This window comes from Octopus bimaculoides, chromosome 6 (assembly GCF_046866305.1).
Source record: "Octopus bimaculoides isolate indiv1 chromosome 6, ASM4686630v1, whole genome shotgun sequence".
NCBI classification, from domain to species: Eukaryota; Metazoa; Mollusca; class Cephalopoda; order Octopoda; family Octopodidae; genus Octopus; species Octopus bimaculoides.
In genome coordinates, this window is record NC_142933.1 from 27,971,163 (window position 1) to 27,991,885 (window position 20,723).

General features: G+C 35.0%; 3 protein-coding genes across 58 annotated transcripts in view; 1 reads left to right on the top strand and 2 right to left on the bottom strand.

Moving 5' to 3' along the window:
• LOC106869792 (nuclear envelope integral membrane protein 1a) overlaps positions 1-2,784 on the bottom strand; it is a 32,773-nt gene extending 29,989 nt beyond the window's left edge. For 4 of the 7 annotated variants that reach the window (XR_016242193.1, XR_016242192.1, XM_089353666.1 and 1 more), the window contains exon 1: positions 957-1,625. Coding sequence is in view for 4 of the 7 variants with exons in the window: in XM_089353666.1 (XP_089209792.1) it covers positions 957-1,056 (100 nt within the window). In the remaining 3 variants the exon portion in view is untranslated. Of the gene's footprint in view, positions 1-956; positions 1,677-1,814 lie in introns of those variants that run through there. The other 3 variants (XM_089353667.1, XM_014915653.3, XM_089353669.1) reach the window with 3 other exon arrangements.
• Positions 2,785-3,081: 297 nt separating this feature from the next.
• LOC106869798 (succinate dehydrogenase assembly factor 3, mitochondrial) lies at positions 3,082-8,157 on the bottom strand. Its single transcript, XM_014915658.3, has 2 exons — positions 7,576-8,157; positions 3,082-4,135 (listed from the first exon to the last, which is right to left on the bottom strand). The coding sequence occupies exons 1-2, from the start codon at positions 7,753-7,755 to the stop codon at positions 3,968-3,970; spliced, it is 348 nt and encodes a 115-aa protein (XP_014771144.2). The 5' UTR covers positions 7,756-8,157; the 3' UTR covers positions 3,082-3,967.
• Positions 8,158-8,545: 388 nt separating this feature from the next.
• LOC106869810 (dynein, cytoplasmic 1, intermediate chain 2a) overlaps positions 8,546-20,723 on the top strand; it is an 86,081-nt gene continuing 73,903 nt past the window's right edge. For 26 of the 50 annotated variants that reach the window (XM_052968933.2, XM_052968935.2, XM_014915671.3 and 23 more), the window contains exons 1-3: positions 8,546-8,740; positions 14,012-14,099; positions 15,299-15,313. In XM_052968933.2, the coding sequence (XP_052824893.1) occupies positions 8,642-8,740; positions 14,012-14,099; positions 15,299-15,313 (202 nt within the window). In that variant the 5' untranslated portion in view covers positions 8,546-8,641. The remainder of the gene's footprint in view (positions 8,741-14,011; positions 14,100-15,298; positions 15,314-20,723) is intronic. The other 24 variants (XM_052968934.2, XM_089353671.1, XM_089353673.1 and 21 more) reach the window with 1 other exon arrangement.

Here is a 20,723-nt window from a genome sequence, read left to right on the forward strand (position 1 = left end):
ACCTTAGAATTTTGATAGATATTCAGGGATTCCATATGCGTTGTGTAATTCAGTAGGGAACCTGTGACTCCTGAGATTAATTAACCTGACTTAATTACCATTTTATAGTGTTTTATAAACAATAAAGTGAAGTTGTCAAATCTGTACGTAAAATAAATGAACTCCAGTGCACAACAGAGAAACATGTTGGAATCTTCGAATGTCTACAAAACTCTTATGGTTTATAAATTGTAAACAGTGATCAATTTTAATTAGTTTTAATAATCATAGGCTCCCTCAATTGTTTATAGAATTTTATATACACTACAATTGCAGCGTGGAAGGTGTTTATAAGCCATTTAAAATAACACACAAAAGCCGTCAGATTCACTTCAACGTTTCAATTTAGTTGAAGTGAATCTGACTTCTTTTGTGTTATTTTAAATGGCTTATAAACACCTTCCACGCTGCAATTGTTTTCGTTCCAGCACACGATCTCAGATCAGGTCGCTTGCTATGCAAGTACATCTCCGTAATATATACACTACATTGTCTGGAAATTCCCGAATGACTACAAAAAGTCTAAGAGTTGTTTCATAAAAGAATAAAATATACTATAGAAAGACAATCAATTCAAGGCATAACTACAGGGTTTTACCCCCCCAGACTTTGGGAGGTCATAACTTTCAGAAAAATGAATATTTTTTAATGAAATTTTCTATGCATATAGTATTTACTATGTAGAATCCGAATGTACAAAAATTTCCGGATCCAATTTAATTGATCTTAAAAGTCACTCAAAGTAAAATGATGATTTATTATTTGTATATTTGGTGAAGGATGTAGTAGTATATTGTTTCTATGTGGTCTTCTCCGTTTTTGTAGCGGAGGTCATTGTTTACGTTAGATTCAAAAAAAAAAGTTTAACGACAAAAGTTGTAAAAAGAAAAAAAAAATGCGTTATAAAAAAAGCTTACAATCTGCAACGTCGTCACAAAGATTCTGCGAAGAAAGAGAAGCAACACCGTTCCGAGATGGAATAAGATGAAGGATGAGCAAGAGAAGGATCACATCCATAATTACAGATGTTAAATCTGAGATGTTCAATCGATATCATTACAAAATGTTCGCCGCTTAAGTTTAGGAAACCCGCTCGACGCCATGTTGAGTGATTTTGATTTCTGTCGACCGTTTCTTTCTTTTTTCTTTCTTTCTTTTTTACTTCTTTTCTCTTTCTTTTTTTCTTTCCCTCTTTTTTTCTAATACACCTTGTTTACAAATGAAAATAATACGCAGTGCTCCAGCATGGCTGCAGTCAAATGACTGAAACAAGTAAAAGTATAATAATAGTAAATTTGGTAATTGTTCAGTTTGGTTAAATCAAAAAAGTAAACAAAAATTAAGGGGAGAGATTTTAGAGGAATCGTGGGATCTTTACCCTTGGCCGGCCAAAGGGTAAAGATCCGAATCGTGGACTATCATTCAATTAGGAAAAGCTGGAGACAGCATTCGGCACTATCATGGTATTAGCTGTCAGAATTGAAAGTAGAACTGACAAGGAACGTTACTGCTGGTTTGAGTTGATTCTTTGGCTACTGACTAGCCGGAGCTATCTATCTGTCTGTCTGTCTATCTATCTATCTATCTATCACTCGTTCACCTCTGTTTGTGTCCGTAGAATTTATCAAATTAGAAAACGCAAATTTAATATAAAAATATATTTTCTGAAATTGCAAATTATTTAAAATATAAAAATATAATTTTCAACAGAGAATTTATCAAAATAGAAAACAAATGAAGTTTGAAGTTTAAAAATAATAGGATCGACCACTCACGACTAGCTAGCGCGGACACGCGACTGCGTGTTCGGGACCACTCTGCTTTAGTAGTACCAAGGGGCAAATCTGTTGTCGCCAGTGTTTATGTTGTGTAAAAAGTAGTGTAAAAAGTTAACTTATCTACCCCTTAATTTATATTTACTTTTTGAATCTAACCAAACTGAACAATTACCAGTGAATTTAAACATTACATCGGAAGAGGAAGTGCACTAGTAATACAAATAGTAATTGAGTCATCGTCATCATTTAACGTCCGTTTTCCAAGCTGGCATGGGTTTGACGAGAGCTGACCAGATGAAGGGCTGTTCAGACTCCATGTCTGTTTTGGCATGGTTTCTACGGTTGGATGCCCTTCCTAACGCCGATCACTATACAGAGTGTGCTGGGTGCTTTTACGCAGCACGGACACGAGTGCTTTTTACGTGGCATCAGCACCTATGTTTGCTGCGAAATTCCTTCCTAATCATAGACTTACACAGTTCAATATCAACAGTGTAAATGTTACTTGTTTTGTCTGCTGGTACAAGTATCCCCGGAGCATTCTTGAAGTCTATACATATACATCTATACATATGCATATATACATATACATCTATATACATATTGGAGGCGCAATGGCCCAGTGGTTAGGGCAGCGGACTCGCGGTTTCGATTCCCAAAGCGGGCGTTGTGAGTGTTTATTGAGCGAAAACACTTAAAGTTCCACAAGGCTCTGGCAGGGGATGGTGGCGAACCCTGCTGTACTTTTTCACTACAACATTCTCTCACTCTTTCTTCCTGTTTCTGTTGTACCTGTATTTCAAAGGGCCAGCCTTGCCACACGCTGAATCTCCCTGAGAACTACGTTAAGGGTACACGTATCTGTGGAGTGCTCAGCCACCTGCACATTAATTTCACAAGCAAGCTGTTCCGTTGATCGGATCAACTGGAACCCTCAACGTAGTGCCAACCAACCATATACATATACATATATATATATATATATATATATATATATATATATATATACATATATATATATATTGTGTGTGAATGTGTTTGTATGCATATATATATGTGAGATAATAGTTTCAGTATTAATAGTGAAAGTATATAATAGTTTTAGTATTAAAACTAAAAGTAGAAAACCTTTGAGCATAAACTTTAATGTAACAATAGAGATATTGTGTAAAATTTTCAGTGAAAAAGCTCATTGTTCAATACATGTTGGAAGTGTCTGATCAAAAGCTTTGATCCACTCCATTACTGACTGAAGACAAAACAGTTTAAAAAGCATTTAAAGTTTTTATTCTTTAAAGGATGTTCAAGTCTATGACAAGATAGAAAATGGGGACAATCAAAACTTGAAAGTTCAAAGATTGAAATCCAGAATTTGAAAATATTAGCTAAAGATCTGTGTGTCAACAATATTCTAATTTTGGAAAGTATCCCCAAACCAGGATTCTGGTTTCAGGATACTTTCCTCATAAAATTTTATACATCTATTGATCTGTGAAATTTTGTAGGCCTCAGTAAATTTAGTTGCTATGAAAAGTGGAAAAAATATATTTTGTAATAAGAATTTTCAAGACTCATTTTTGTAGTTTACAAATTGGATGAAATACCTTGTGGTATTTATTTTGGTTTTTATATTTGTGTTCAAATCTTACTGATATTAACTTTGCCTTTCATCCTCCTGGAGTTGATAAATTGAATACTAATTTAGAGTGGTGGACTGCTGAAAATGTAAGAATATCAGGCAAGGTACTTTGCATTTGTTCCAACTGTTAGCATTCTGAGATCAGATCCTGTTGTGGCTATTTGTGTTATAGACTTTATCATCTTGTTTAACATCACCACCTGTACTTTGAGTGCATTTAATAGGGTCCACTCAGTTGCATGCATTTAGACCATGATTCAGGATACCTTCCTCTCTCTGTCTTACTAATCTTGGAGGCCTTAAAGGGGTCATAGGCACTACATTTTCTTCCTGACTAAATGATAGAAATAACAAAATTGCAAACTTTTCCACTCCTCACAGTAATTAAATATACTGTTGGATTTATTGTAAAAAATTTAACACTGGGGATAAGGAAACATGTTTGGTAGCAAAAAAATAAATAAAACTACTTTTTGTTGTTGTCAAAAAGCAATAAATATCAATTGATGTTTCATTTTTCCTTTTCTTGTAGAGGTTTCTGTGTTTCTTGGAACAATTCATAGAGTTGACCAAGTTGTTCTGAATTAAAGCAATCCAAAAAGTCTGAGGACAAATTTTCTCCAATCACTCCAGTGCGATTTTTGTGACTGAGCTGTTTAGCTATAGTCACATAATATTTCTGTAAAATAAAGAAAAGTAAACAATCATTAATCAAGTAGTTTTTTTTCCTGTATTCATTTTGAGTGTTAAATTTTGATTAGAAAATGTTTTAGGCTCACTGTTTTAGTTTAAAGCTTAACTACTTATTTTCCCTGAAGTGGTATCCCTCAGTAATCAGTCCTACAATTCCAGGTATTCTTTTATGTTGTTACATCATTTTGTGTTTATCACTCAGACTATTTATACTTCTCAGTTATCTAGGATTTGACATGTAGTGGTAAGACAAAGCTTTGATGAGTAAGTCTGACAAAATTGAAACATGTTTACAAGTGTCATACCTAACAATGATAAACTCATTCTCTACTGCATTTGTGCTCTCATTCTACTTATAATTTAAATTTCAGGGTTGTCTCCCTTGTTCAGGATTTTTATCACTAAGCTCAATAGAGTTTTTTTTTTATTTCCTCACTTCTTGTGTAATATGAATCTGTTAGAATTTTTCTGATTCACTACGTTAGGTATATTAGCAATCATTAAATTTATAGGTATTTGGCATGGCTCTATTGTTGAGAAGTTCATTTCCCAAGCATGTGATTTCAAGTTCAGTCCCCCAGTGCAGCACCTTGAGCAAGTGTCTTTTATTATAACTCTGGGCCAACTAAAACTTTTGAGTGAATCTGGATTGAAATTCAATAACACCTGTAGTGTGTGTGTGTGTGTGTGTTAATTTACATTTGTGCTCTATGGAAATCACAAACTATGAGCAGTGTTGTTGTTGCTTCTCCTGTCAACAAATTATCTACTTGCTTCACACCAGTATTTCTCAACCATTTTTTAAATCAGAGGATCCCTTTGATTCCAATGTTACTTGGATGAATTCTCATAACCATTCAATGCTTAAAAATTCTTATAATATTTTTATAATTAAATATTTTTAGGAATTGTATAAAAAAAATTGTTAAAATATTTTGTGCATTCATCATCATCATCGTTTAAAGTCCGCTTTCCATGCTAGCATGGGTTGGACGATTTGACTGAGGACTGGTGAAACCGGATGGCAACACCAGGCTCCAATCTAATTTGGCAGAGTTTCTACAGCTGGATGCCCTTCCTAACGCCAACCACTCAGAGAGTGTAGTGGGTGCTTTTACGTGTCACCCGCACGAAAACGGCCACGCTCGAAATGGTGTCTTTTATGTGCCACCCGCACAAGCCAGTCCAGGGGCACTGGCAACGATCTCGCTCGAAAATCCGACGGGAGCCAGTCAGGCGGTACTGGCATTGTAGAAGTATAACCAATTTTATTGCACATTAAATTTTAACAACAAAATCTTACATGAACTTCCAAGGATCATATGGACCCTTGTTGAGGACCACTGATTTACACCTTCAAAGAGGTATGAAATAAGAGATCTCTTATTTGAAAAACAGGTAAAGGTTAGTGATAGGAAGGGCAACTGGTTATAAAACAATGCTTCAATAATATATTTTACAAAAGAAAGACAAAGTAAAAAAAAAAAAGGTGAGAAAGAAAAGAAAAGAAAAAAACATCAATGCAGTACCAAGTGCTTCAATGGGTTGCACAACACAAGGTTCAACAGAACTTACTGAAGCAAGCCAGCACGCTTGCAGCATTACCACAGGTGATAGTGAGGCTGAGGATTGGAAAAATCAAGCACCCTCATGGGTATCACCTAACTTCTCTGTAAGGCAAGCTGCCAACGATGACAAGAACTTCACCGTTAGTGGCCCATTCCTTCCAAATGTCTCAAATACCACATATTGGAAGAGATAGTTCACTGCCAAGTCCCGATACTTCAGTGTTTTGTTCCATTCAGTTACAGAAGCAACGACTCTCCCATTTACTGCAGCATCCAGGATGTGGGAGGGAACAAAAGAGTGACAGACTGTAGCATCCCAGATGAGGGACCTACATCTTACCCAGGGTCAGAGGGTAAGTCCATCTGATCGCTTCCCATCACTTCTGGATAATCCTATTGGCTCCAGAACTGAGGGGATATTAATCTGAGCCAGGGCTCACTTAATGATTAAGTTTAACTTGGTGTGACAAGTGAAATGACTAGCATTTAAGTGGCATAACAGATTCTGAAGACCTGTGGGATCAAGGGGCCTACCACAGCGACATCTCAGTCCCCTACAGACGTCAGCACCCATTCTGAGTGTGATGGAGATGCAGAGCGCATCAAGGCTGAGTAGGCAGGGCATCAATTGAGTCCCCCAAGAATTTTGCACAAGAAAAAGTAGGCAACACCTTAAAAATTGATCAGATTGATCAAGGAGAGAGTTGAAAGTAACACCTGAACACAGATTGTCCCATAATCTCTACTTCCATCAATCCTCAACTGTAATAAGAACTGACAAACCATGCTCTCTCCACTGTAACAGAGCTTCATCTATCTCCCTGTTGGAATTAGTCCATGTTAGAGAGGAGAAGATGTTGCTTACTGAAGGGGAGCAATAATATATTCATCTAAACTATGTTAGCAGGAAAATAGACATAAAAATTTAAGAACCTTTGTAAGATTAGAGAGAAAAATTAAAAGTTTATTCTTCAATAGAACTGGGTGAAGGCATAGTTTTTTTTTTCCCATTAATCAAGAAGGAAGGACAGACTAGTTTGAGGATATCTTCCAGGGTCTCTGGATGCAGAAGGGCAGGAGAGAAGAAAGTATCCTAAGACTAGAGACCTGGCTCAAAAGTTTAGAACAGAGTAGATTACACTAAAGATACTCAAAGATTAGCTGATGATGTTAAACTAGATGACAATCTACTGAAATTCTCTAATTTCTGTTTGATTCCACAGTGTGACAATCTGAACAGAGGTCTTCTAACATAGTTGTGGGTCAACTAAAGTCTTGTGAGGGAAATTTGGTAGACAAAAACTGCGGAAGTTTATTAGAGGGCCTGTTGCATTCTTGGGTGGTACATTTAATTCATTAGCTGTTTTAACATTACCATCTTGTACTTGGGTACTTTCAATGGAGTCTTCTCTGCTGTATTTGAACCAGGTCTCCAGTTTGAAATTAACTTTATCCGTCTTAGGAGCAAGCCCTTCTTTCTCATGAAAAAAACATTTCCTTTTACTTTCATGCCATCATTACTTTGTAGTACGTGCATAACGGATGTTTTTATTTATGTAGATAATGGCTTAATTTTTCTGAAATAAGCACCAATAATTATAAATATCAAAATACCATGAATTTATTAAGAATAGTTGTACCTTATAATATAAATTTTTTTTAACGCTTCATAGACCTGAAATTACCATTCTAGTAAATTCTTTTTTTTGCCCTTTCCTTATCAGTACCCAATTTTTGTGGGGGTGAAACTTTTCTTCAGTGCCCAAACTCCATCATTCTGTGTTTCTACACACCCCATTCAGTTGTCTTTGCCGTGTAATAACAAACACACACGCATACAAGAATAAAAGGACCCTACCGTCCATTCATGCATAAATATATCTGCTTGCTTGGTGTTTGAAGTTTTGTTATGGCGAAACTCATCTTTAACATATTGGTCTCCGATTGCTCTGTAATGAATGGGAAGGCCCTGATGGATTTTCAAAATAGCTTTATACAAGGCTTTTACACGTCTCACATGTCCTGAATTACTCGCCATAGTAAACGTTTATTATTCTGCTTAATTTAATATTATCATTAACACAATTATCACAGATAATTAAAAAGTAACATTAGATGCTAAGGAAATAGTTCCTAGCTTAGGGATTTCTGTTGTTTCTGAAGTCAATTCAAGCTATGGATGAACGTTGCTTCCATTCTTCAAGGGACGGTGAAGTAAGTTCAATTTATGAACTGGCATCAATTATTGTTTTCCTTACAAAATTTCCATTGTGTCCATTACTGTTGTGGTCGTTGTTACTATTAGATGACCACACAAAACTTTTGCTGTGTTACAACCACGTGGCACAAGGTGATCGAGGGTCAAATTGACGTTTCGTTTATTTATTATGAAACACACATCAATCACGTGACCTCCAAATAATAACAGCTGTACGTTTGTGAGCTAGCAGCTTAATTTTCTTTTTTCTTCTTATTTCATATTGCTTTCTGCAATTTATTTTGCTTTACCATAAACTAATTTAGAATATTTAGTAACAACTTTTATCAGTAAAATAACCAATTCTTAATAGAAATTGTTGTTTTAGTTTTCAAAGGTTTTACATTTTTATAACAAAATATAATAAAGTTTTTGTTATTTTAATGTTTATATATATATATATATATATATATATATATATATATATATATATATATATATATATAAATATAAAATCTGTACATCGTTTATTTTGTGCATAATTTGTAGTATATATTTGAAGTGAAATGCTAATTATTTCGTTATTAGTGTTTAGCTAGCTCTGTATATTAAATAAGAGGTGGGGAGTGACGTCATCTTGTGAGTAATGTCTTCCCGTAGATGAGACGTCTGTGGTGGGTATTGAGAAATTATCTTCACTGATATCCTCACAGGTTGACGGACAAAGATGTCTGACCGAAAAGCGGAGTTAGAACGTAAGAAAGCTCGTCTCGAGCAGATGAGAAAAGAGAGACAAGAAAAGGAACAACGTCGCAAGTTAAAAGATGTAAGCTTTTCGATTTGTCATTATTCTTTAGTCGAGGCTGCGTGGAGATTGGAGCGATTCCGGCTTAAATCCATTTAATTAATGCTGTCGAGATAGGCATACTGTATTCAAACATTGTATTCTGTATTCACAGAACCCTTTTGACTTTGTAAGACGGTCAACAATTTCCATGTATGTATGTAAGATTGATGAAATCGTATAAATCGTCTGTCTTTTAAGCTTCATTATGGAGATTGCAACCGTCCGTTTTTCTTCTCAAATACAGTTAATGCTTCGACATTGTCTTTCATCCACCAGCAAGGAAAGAGATGAGTGGATATAATAATATAATAAATATAAGTTGTATATCAGTATTGAATCAATTATCTATATCTTATTGTCTTAGAAAATATGCTTTGCTGTCTGACGGGGGGATTAAAGTATTATGGCCGTTCTTCTTTAAAGCTAACGCCTATTTTTGAGGACAGCTCAACTCTTTCATTCTTTAGCATTTTGTGACCATATTTAATATTTATTTTGCTGTTGTAGCTTATCATGATATGAAATTGTGCATATCATGGTATTTATATGTATCTCTTAAATTTTGTTTTAGCCTGTTATCGTTGTCAGCTGTTGTCGTTGGGAATGGGTTTGTAAGACATCAACATAATTTATGTTTGTGACAAGTGATGTGGTTGCGAGGCGGAGTTCATGGGGAACTACGTTCGCCATCCGCTTTCGATTCTAAGAGTGCTCCTTTCTTTTATGCCACAGATACCATTTTTGGTAACGCATAGATGGTTATACTCTCCCTTAAAGAAAAAAAAAAAAAGCTGCACCGTAATGTCAATGTAATAAATGAATAAATAAATTTAAAAAATAACCAAGTTTACTAAAGAAAATCGCTGTCTGAGAATTCTTTGGAATATAAATTTCAAATGAAGCAGGGCAATTAAAATTCAGACGATCGATCATATATATGATCATTCGAAATTAATGATTTTTACTCTTTTGCTGGCGGAGACGGACTATATGTAACCTGAACCTCCCCCCCCCCTTTTTTTTTTTTTTTTTTACGGAATCCCACGTTTTAGGCTATGGAGATTCCGATTCAGTTGGCGTTTGTAAATATGTCTATATTGTATATATAGAATGAAAGTGCCGAAGGAGAAAAGATTTAATATGTATCGATTGCTTTCTTACAGAAAGGTAGATGGTAAGAAAGAGAGTATATGATTGTGTGTACTATTTCCACTGGTACAGATGTGTGTGTGTGTTACTATGTCATATTTGGAACTTCACACCTTTGAATTTAGATACAGTTCTATATTGACAATGTTATTTGGCTTATTGCTGGTGGTTCGTGATCTACCACTTATGATCAAAGGCGTTACGGCAGTGTCCCTCCTGTTTTATTTTTCAGACATATTGTAACTAGGATTACGTTATTCAATGCATTAAAAAAAAAAAAATCTATTTTGAAAGACGGTATGGTGTGATATGAGGGAAAGTGGACTGTTATTTCTAACAAGTCGAGTGACTACACAGGGTCTCTGCTTGTTGAATTTAGATCCAGTTGGAAGGATGTCAAAGAAATAAGCACCAGTAATGTGTGTGTGTGTATGAAGCTAATATTTTCTACCACGCAAAAAGTGTTACGAGAGAAATCAATGTGTATTGTTTATGCAGTAACATTTGGTGCAGCAGATATGGATTTCTGATCACTAGAAAAATACTGCCATGTATTTGGTCAGTTAAATATAACCTTTCCTTTTTAGTAAATAAAATCTATCTCAAGTGTTTCTCTTGGCATGGGTTGGCATGAGAATTGACAAGAGGTGGGCAGGGATGGACAAATTTTCCTGTTCTTTTGTTTCGATCATTAGACTGTGGCCATCTCCAGGTTTAGATAATTAATGAGCCTTACATATTTTTTAATGTAGTACTTATTCTATCTGCCTCTTTACCAGACTGCTTAGTTATGGGGTTGTAAACAAATCAACACCAGTTGTCAATCAGTAAGACAAACATTAAGATGTACATACTCATATATATATATATATATATATATATATATATATATATATATACACACACGTGCATATCTACTCACACACAGATGGTGAGCTTTTGCACAGGTTCTGTCTATCTTCCAAATTCACTGATAAGGCATTGATTGGCCCTGAGAAGTAACAGAAGACACATGTGTAAGGTTTTGTACAGTGGGACTGAACCTGTAATCATGTGATTGCAAAATGAACTTCTTAACCACACAACCATTTATATAGCATTTTCAATATTGTATTTTCAATTTTTGAAACATGTCTAGCACATTGGCAAAAGGATGTAGAATTATCTGGTTGCAAGCTATATTTTTTTCTCATTAGGGTGACTTAGGGAGTAAAATAGTTCCCTATTTAGTTATGAGAGCTTATTAGTAGTCCATTTGAGAACTGCTGGTCTATCTGTCAAACAAAATGGAAATAAAACTATTGGAACATAGTCTTCTAATTCTAAGAAATTAATATGTCAGATTTGTCTTTTGTCCTTGTAGAGTTAATAGAGTACCAGTTCAAAACTGGGGTTGATGCAATTGATTAGGCGTTCCTTCCAAATTTCTGGCCTTTGCCTCCGTAAGAACTTATTTAAGGGTGATGGATTGGTAGATTGTTAGTGTTGGACAAAATGCCTTGTGGTATTTGTTCCAACTCAGCATTCTGAGTTCCACCAAGGTCAACTAATCCTTTCACTCTTTCCAGGTTGATGAAGTACCAATCAAGTACTAGAGACAATATAATTTGACTTCTTCTTGCTCAGGCTTTGTGCTTATGTTAGAAACAGTCATCATTAGTCATTATATTGATCTTGGAATTCAACTGGTACTAAGTTTATCTGGAAATGGTTAATTATCAGAGTTGAATTGTGATGGGAGTCAATATAATCATAATCAACTGTACTCTCCCACAAAATTTGAAGCAGTCTGCTTATGAAAATAGTTTTGATTTAAAAAAAATACCCACCATTTTTGATGGGAGAAATTATTGACACTGTTCTTTCAATGAAGTTGTTGGATGGATTTTCTTGTGCCATAATTTTAATAACAAAGTTTATTTCCTCTAGTCTTCTCTTTAATAGTAGTATCAACACAGTAAAGACATTTTTTTTTTGCATGTCAAGAGTTCTTTGAACATCCAACATAGTTTCCTTTGTTCCATTTAAGTCTTAGATCATCTTTACATGAGCCAACAAGGGAGTCTCTATGTTATAGCTCAGTTTACTAGAAAAAGTGAAATTTCTCTCTACTATCTTAAAGAAAAAAGTTATATTGATAATGTAGTCCAAGATACTTATAGCTAAATAAAAGACAAGATTGTCAGAGATAGACCATCTTTGATCATAAGTCTGCTTGCTCTGTCTGGGCTGATGTAGGGGCTGCAACAACAGCTAATTTTCTTTTCTACTAGAAAGTGCAGAAAACATTATGATTAGTATCGGCCGTTTCAGCTAAACTAACTTAATACATACACATTATTATCCTAATCTCCTTTAATCCCAGCTTTACTTTGGTATTATACTCTGTAAGTTAATATAGAATTAGTTCATCTCTTGTACATATCTCTTTTTATTCAGACAAATTTAGTTTTTAAAATAGATTGATTGGGCAGATGGTGTAGTAAGGTGGTAAGTTATTAGTGAGCTAAGTGTGTAACATAATTTTAATTCCCAGTTGGAACTGTGATATATCCTATACTATTAATACCTTTGAGAGAAGTATGAATGTCACAACATGGTATTTCTTTCTAAAAATCTATAACAAAACATTGTGTGTTTTAAGACAGTGTCATGGTTGGATTTTGCCATTTGTCCTTTTGTAATTAATGAGTACTTGTAATAATCATGTGTCAACTTGATTGATTTAACATCCTCTCTCACAAAAGTGCTCTGGATTGGCAAGATTGTTAGTATTGGACAAAATGCCTTTATTCGGTTGTCTCATTCTATTATGTTTTCAAGTCCCGTTGAAGTTACTTTTTTCTTTCATTTCCCTGGGATCAATAAAGTAATGGAACCAGTCCAGTACTAGGTTCAATGTAATTGACTATTTCCCTTCCCTCAAAATTTCTGACTGTGTGACTAAACTAGAAATAATTATTTATTAGGAAATTAAGTAGCAAAATTGGTAGAGCATCAGATGAAGTACCTTGTGATAGCTATGAAAAAGTAAATATCAGTCCAGTTAGTTTCTCTTCACTTGTTGCAGTTCCTTTTACTCTATGATTTAGCATTATTTTGTTGTGATAAAGTCAAAGTGAACTAAGGTAGCTGTTAGTGTTTTTACTGTAATTGAATCATTGTGGCTTATAAAGAAATAATAATATCATTGTAATTATCCTTAGTTTATTGTCCATGTTTCCATATGTTGAGTCTACACAGTGTATTTCTCATAAGGTCCAACATTCTAGGACCAGATCAATGGCTTACAATTTGTGTTGTCAAGGTTACAGTCAATATTCCAATTTCTTTCCAAAAGCCAGTCTGAAATTACAAAGAAACCACTGAGTCTTCTCACTTGATTGTTACTAAAAAAGATTTCCATTTACTATGGTTGAAAGCCTCTTTTTTCCCAGTCCTCTAACTCCAGCAGTTTTCTCCATTGCTCTCCAAACTACTCCAATCATCAGCAGTTGTTTGACACTCTCTCTTCATCTATTGAGAACATCTGTCACAATTTGTCTCATAGTTACTTGAAGCTCCTGACTCAGATACTTCTACATTAACTCTGCTAGGATGGAGGCCAAATAGTTTCCTATATTGAACTGTCTGCAGCAATTAGTCCTCTCATCTTCTTTTATATCTTTGACTGGAAGACTGACTCATCAAGCAGTCATGGTTTCTTCTCTTCAAATCCAGCCTGTAACCCTCCATTACTATCTCTCTCCTTATTGGATCATCTGATCATACCTACTCTTGCAAGTCACACTACGTCCTCCTCCTCTATATATGAATCCCTCACTCTTTGTTTCTTCAGATTTACTAGTTAAAACTCTGTCACTTATCTCTTAATAGCAGATATTTCACTTTTGATTCGTTTGAAACAGTTAAGCAAATGACCAATACCATCTTCCTTGGTTTTTCTCTCCACATTTCTCACAACCCACAAGAATTTCTGTTAACTATTAAGTCTTGGTATTAAATGTTTCATTAATACACTTACAATATTCTTCATTAATGTGCATACAAATAATTTCTTATTGATATTTAAAATTGTTGTTTAATATCTCTTTGTTTTAGAATGAAGAAGTGAAACCAGGAAAACCCCCACAAGACCTGAGAGCTGAAACTGATGCTTTACTTCAAGACTTGGGTATACCACCAAATGGTTAGTATCGGTAACAAGATTTTGGGATTTCTGAAGGAAACATTTTAAATTAATTATAAACCAACAAGAAAAATGTTTTCATTAGATTAAAATCGTATAAAAATTTAAATTTTTGAAATCTTTGAAAATCTGTAGAAGAGTTTTGATGTGTTGAGTAGGGAGATGTCTCATTCACATGATACTAAGAATAATAAGAATAGTAGAGTAACTTGCTGCTCTTGGTCTTATGACAATATGCAAAAATGGCATCCATATTATGTATTTAAGAAAAGAAAGTGTATATATATATATAAAACAATGATCACTATTTGATTGGATATTTGTTTGCTGTATTATCCACTGTAGTGCAATGTCTCTACGGCAAACACAATTTCCATTTTAATGCTCTTCTATTCTTGATTTATTTCACCTCTTATAAGATTGTTTAATTTATATATACAGAATACATAAAATAGCACCAACAGATGTTATACATATATTGAATCAATAATTCTCATAATAAACCTACCCAAGTCTTTAAGGCTGTGCAGAGAAAGCTGACAGCTATAAGAGAATAATGATATAAATATATACAGAATGTATTGTCAGAAGGGAAAAGACAAGCTGGAGATAAAGCCTTTCATAACCATATTTCTGTTGAAATATGCTGCCTTTGTTTTAGTTAATTTTGTAAAATAATGAATTTATTTAACTATCTTTGGGCATTTGGAACATAAACTAACACGAAATTATAATGGAAGGTTTAATTTAGATAACTTTAAAATGGGGAGCTTGTATCAGGAGGAGTTTCAAGAGGTTGGTATCAAATGGGTTAAGATTACTTACATAAGTTCATTTTTAGATGTATCTAGGTACAGACAAGAATTAATATCTTATGCATTTTCCAATTTCCTTTTAAAAAAACAAAATAAAAATCCCCTACAAAATATTGAATATTAAATGATGTGAAGGATAGTTTATTAAATTCAGTGTTGCAAAGATAAGCTACTTGTAATGTCTCAAGATTTTTTTTTTACATTAGAATGTGGTGTCGTGGTCTTTATTCTAAATCTATTTTTAATTTTCTCTTCTCTATGTTCACTGATAATATAATTATCAAAAATATTTCAATTTTATTCTTAACTTTGCTTATATTTATTACAGCTTTGTCCTATTATTATTTTTTTATTATATTTTCATTTCTATCCACACTCATGAAGTTTGGAACAGACTTGGTAACTAATTTAATTCTACAGAACTTCTCCTTTAGCATGCTGTTGGTCTCACCAGATACAACTTTTCTTGGCCTCACAATGCTTAACCATTTAAATTTTTTTTCTTAATTATTACTGAGAATGAAGTCAAAGTTTGTTATATATATTTTTTTTACCTTCTAGCACTTTCTTCTGATGTAACACATAACATTGGGAGACCTTTGCTAGAAAATGGGGAATGTAGTTGATTCAGGTGGTAGGAAACTACTTTAGATGCTTTGTGGTAATCTATTGTGGTAAATCCTTCATTGTTTGGAGTTGAAATACTACCAGAGCTTTGTTTTACCTTTCCACCTTCCATAATATTCCACTGGGATACAGAAAAGGCTTTGTGCCTAAAGAATCATGTGTATGTTTATGTGTGTTATATATGTGTGTGTGTGTGTGTATATATATATATATATATATATATATATATATGGCTCAAAAATTATGTTTAATATAGAAAACAGGAAACTTGGCAGAGCCTTGTGGTTCACCAGATCCTCTCAAAACCACCCAATCCATGACAGCAGGGAAAAGGGATGTTAAATGATGATTGCTTGTTTGATGTCTGTTTTTCCAATTTAGCATGGGTTGGGATGGGGACTTAGGGGTAGGATTTTACAGCAGATGCTCTTCTTGTCACCAACCCTCACTGGTTTTTTTTCCAATTAAGGGATTTTTTATTCCATAATTATTTGAAAGTGTAGAGCAACAGTTCATAATGCCAACAAGGAATGTAAACATATCCTTAGCACTTCAAAATGTAGCATTTGGACACAGCTGTTTGGATGCTGACGACTTGGCATGGCTGACTGGACATCCAACCTGTTTTGGCACTGGAATCAAATACACACACATGCATGTGCACACATAAATAAGCTCATACAAATAGAGTGTGAAAGTGAGGGCATGTGAGGAGAGAATGAGAGAAATATTAAAATGTCTGATGCCAATTTAGTCAGCAACATTAAATAGGTAATGCCAAAATGGCTGTGCAAAACTGTCTTGTACCCTTGCCAGTGATAAATGAAACTGAGTATTTATGCACAGACCTCACACATTTACAGACATGTTTAGCTCTCTTTCTCTCTCTCTCTCTCTCTCTCTCTCTCTCTCCCTCTCTCTCTCTCTCCTCCTCTCTCTCTCTCTCTCTATATATATATATAAAATTTCCAAGTACCATGACCGCATCCTGTCCCCTTTAGTTGCTCCCCTCCCATCCCACATACACGACACTAATCATGCCCTTCGCCTCTTCAATTCCTTTTCCTTCCCTCCTGGCCTTTCACACCTCCTCTTCACCTTGGACATCAAATCCCTATACACAGTGATTCCCCACAACGACGGTCTCTTAGCCCTCCAATACTTCCTTGACCGTCACCCTGACCCCACACCCAGCACCTCCACCCTTCTTCATCTGGCAGAGCTCATCCTCACCCTCAACTGCTTTATGTTCGCTGGAGAAAACCTACCAACAGTAGTCTGGGGTTGCGATGGGAATGAGAATGGGCCACAATTTCGCCAACCTATTTGTTGGCTACATTGAGGCCCAAGCATTCTCCCAATTCTCCAGGCCGACCCCAGAGCTATACGTTTGCTACATAAGACAACTATATAGGTGCCACCTCCCTCTCCTGTGAACTACTCTACCACTTCATCTCTTTCCTCTCTAACTTCCACCCCTCTCTCCAATTTACTTCTACCATCTCTAACACCTCAGTTAACTTCCTTAATATCTCTCTTACCATTGACCTCCCCTCCCACTCTCTCACCACCTCTGCCTTCTTCAAACCGACAGATTCCCACCTCTGCCTCAACTTCTCCTCCTCCCATCCTTTCCACACCAAACGGGCCATCCCCTACTCTCAGTTCCTCCGCTTCTGACGTTTGTGCAGCCGCGACCAGGATTTTGAGACCCAGTTCCAGTACCTTGCCCGCCTGTTCATGCATTGAGGATACACACACTCGCGCATGTGTGCACACGTACCTCCCATACAACACACACTCATACAGACATTCACAATTACACACATAGACATACGCACATATGCATGCGCACGTGCACATGCACACATACATACACATGCGCACACAATATATACCTACAAGTACACATGCATGCACACATACCTAACACTCACAACTCCACATACACACACCCACATGCACACATACACTCATACACGCACATACAACTACATGCACATGCATGTGCATACACGTGCAAAAAAAACGCACATATACCTCCACACAACCCCTCATTCATACACACATGTACAAGCACACACATACACACATATATACACAGGCACACACACGCACGCACAAATGAACCCACACATACCTCCCACACACAACACACACTCATACATACATACATACACACACGCACACACAGACACAGGCATACACTGCACACAAAACAGACACACACAACATATACATACATGCACACACACATATTTCAAACTACCAGTTAAACAGCTTTCTACTGATCATTGTCACATGCACATGTGAAGGGAGACTCACAGAAGAGAGCCACTTCTACCTAAAATTCCTACTGCAAATTCTTCCCATGACATTAAGCGACACAAAGTCCACACACACACACCTGTGCGCACGCACATATTCCCCCCAACATATCTCCACACACACACACACACACATCTCCTCTTGCAGTCTCCCATCTTAGAAATAACTTTTCCGTCACCCAATCCTTTCCGGTCATTTCAAAATGTAACCGCTTGTGTATCGTTGGTGATTTCCTTCCTACGTCTTCCCTTCCTTTGGACTTTCCTCTATTTTTGAAGAAGAGCTTGGCTCAAAATATTAAATCCTCTTTCTTTCCTTTCCTGAGCATCTGATAATACAGTACTTGTACCACGTCCTCGGGTTGTTTTTTTTTCTTGTTTGTTCTTTTTTTTGGATTCACTATATATATATATATATATATATACACGCACACACATATATATACACATACATATGTATATCTGCATATATATATACATATATATATCTACATATATATATAAATATACATATATATATATATATATATATATATATATATATATATACATATAATTATTCAATATTAACAGTTTTGTATTAGATAACCAATAGAATTTATACAAGGCTGTAAAAGAAGTGCTCAAACTAGTTGAGACAAAAGTACAAAGTTAATTGCAGAATAAAACCATTAGGTCATCGACTCGAAAAGCTACAGCCCACCAATGACCACACACAGGAAGTACAGCATAAACCAAAATAGCAAAAGGAAGTCAAAATTTTATACATAAGGATAAAAACGATTAAAAATATAATAGAATAACATAAATAAATAAACTGCGATAAAAAAATTGATTAAAAATATTATAGACCGGTACAGATATAGTGGAATAAAAAAAAAAAAAAAAATATATATATATAGAAAAAAAATAATATAGAAAGAAAAAAATAATACATATGGAAACGTAGTAAAATAGTTCATTCATTGAGATTAATGGTTAATAAAAGAAGTTTAAGTTCAAATTGTACGAAAGTTCATTACTTCCCTCAGGACAGCAAATTTAGCAGGTAAAATCCAATTTTGTAAAACATACACAGGACGACATAATAACACAACATCCAATGTGTAACAAGGTAAAATCCATATTTCACCATCGACGTTATTTAAGTCCAAGAAATCAAGGCACACCAGTCGATACATTAAACCAACATCCAGCAGGTACCATCGGTAAAGTCAATCCATAATTTAACATCATTTACAATGGATTACAAATATAGGTCGGAATACAAACACAAAACACCTATGGCCATTTCGGGGGTATATCACCGTATTTAGAGCAACATAGAGCACAAACTAGTGATAACCCCCTCTTCAGGGTAAAGAACACACACAAACATCAACGAAGGCACCAGAAAAAGAAATTATAATTATGAGAGCAAGCTTATATAAATAATATGGACTAGGCCCCCCCCCCAAAAAAACGTAATGGTTTTATTCTGCAATTAACTTTGTATATCTCTCTCTCTCTCTCTCATATATATATATATATATATATATATATATATATATATATATATATATAATTTTAGTACAACTTTTGGGACACTTTATATTTACACACACACACACAGAGGGTACATGGTTTCCAATGGTTCCTTACCACTGTTTGTCTGGCATATAATCGCTATGGTAGTTTGATATTTCTGAAGTTATTGTGCAGAAAACAATGCTAGATGTGTTTTTATTATTGTTCTCCCTTATGTGGTATTTTGTTAATACTATTTTAAAAACTATGACTTCATTCCTTTTAAACTTGTTAGATTTCCCTAATTATAAAATCCTTTATTTAGCTATTGCTCTCATTCCCTGGTGTTGGTTGGTACTATAGATTTGGTAAATACTTGGGTTAATAGTAATGTGTGTGTGTGTGTGTGTGTGTGCGCACGTGTAATGAAAATTTCCACTTATTAGAATAATGTTCTGAAGGAAGGTTTTTACTGAAAACCTGGTTTTTTGACAACTGAGTTTTTATAACATACTTTAACACTCCATATAACTGTTACAACCTGTGATATGTATGTATTACCTTATTCTCTTGTTAAATGTAATACAACAAAAGACTAATGTTGTGGACTATTGTATAGCCTAGAATCTCTTAATGGCAGTCAATGTCAGTCAACTATTTGATAATTCCATTTTCACAAAGCCTGAAGTAATTTTTTTCAGACTAGTAGACTTAGTCTCTTGTTCAAGAATTTCATGCTGTACCTCTCATGAAAAGTTCAATAGATTAGATGATGCAATTTTCCTGGGTCTTGCTGGGTGTGATGTATCCCTTCTCCATCACAAAACACTTCTCCCTGATGGCCTTATGCACCATCTGCTCATTAGTGGCTTTTGATCAACTTACTGTAGTTGTTGATGATGTCCTAGAACTGTTAGATAAACTTAGTTGTTGTAATGTTATTTGACTGGTGAAAATTTTTCCTTCACTTGACCTTGGATGATACATCCCTACCAGATTCCTCCATGAAGGACCCAACCATGAAGGACCCAACCACTTTCAAGAAGCTGGTAGTCTCTGAGTTATTGTGGTTAGTAGTTAGATCATGACCATAGTGTAACATCTTTTCCTCTCTCAGATTGGTATCTACCATGTTGATACTATCAATATGTCAGAAGGAGAAAGGAGGAAATTAAAATTTGGGACTTGCCATATAACATTGTCATCTTCCATTTAAAATTAACTAAAGTTGCATTTGCAAATACGTGGTATGTTCCATATATCACCATTTCCTATCATTACCAGTCCATATTCTCTTTAAAATGCATTTGGCAGCAATGAATACTTGAATCTGATTGATAAAAAAATAT

Bases quoted from the DNA above. Each gene is read 5' to 3' on its own strand.
- LOC106869798 (XM_014915658.3), bottom strand. From the start codon at position 7,755: ATGGCGAGTAATTCAGGACATGTGAGACGTGTAAAAGCCTTGTATAAA. The intron at 4,136-7,575 runs GTAGGGTCCTTT...TTTATTTTACAG, and splicing joins TATTTATGCATGAATGGACG to AAATATTATGTGACTATAGC.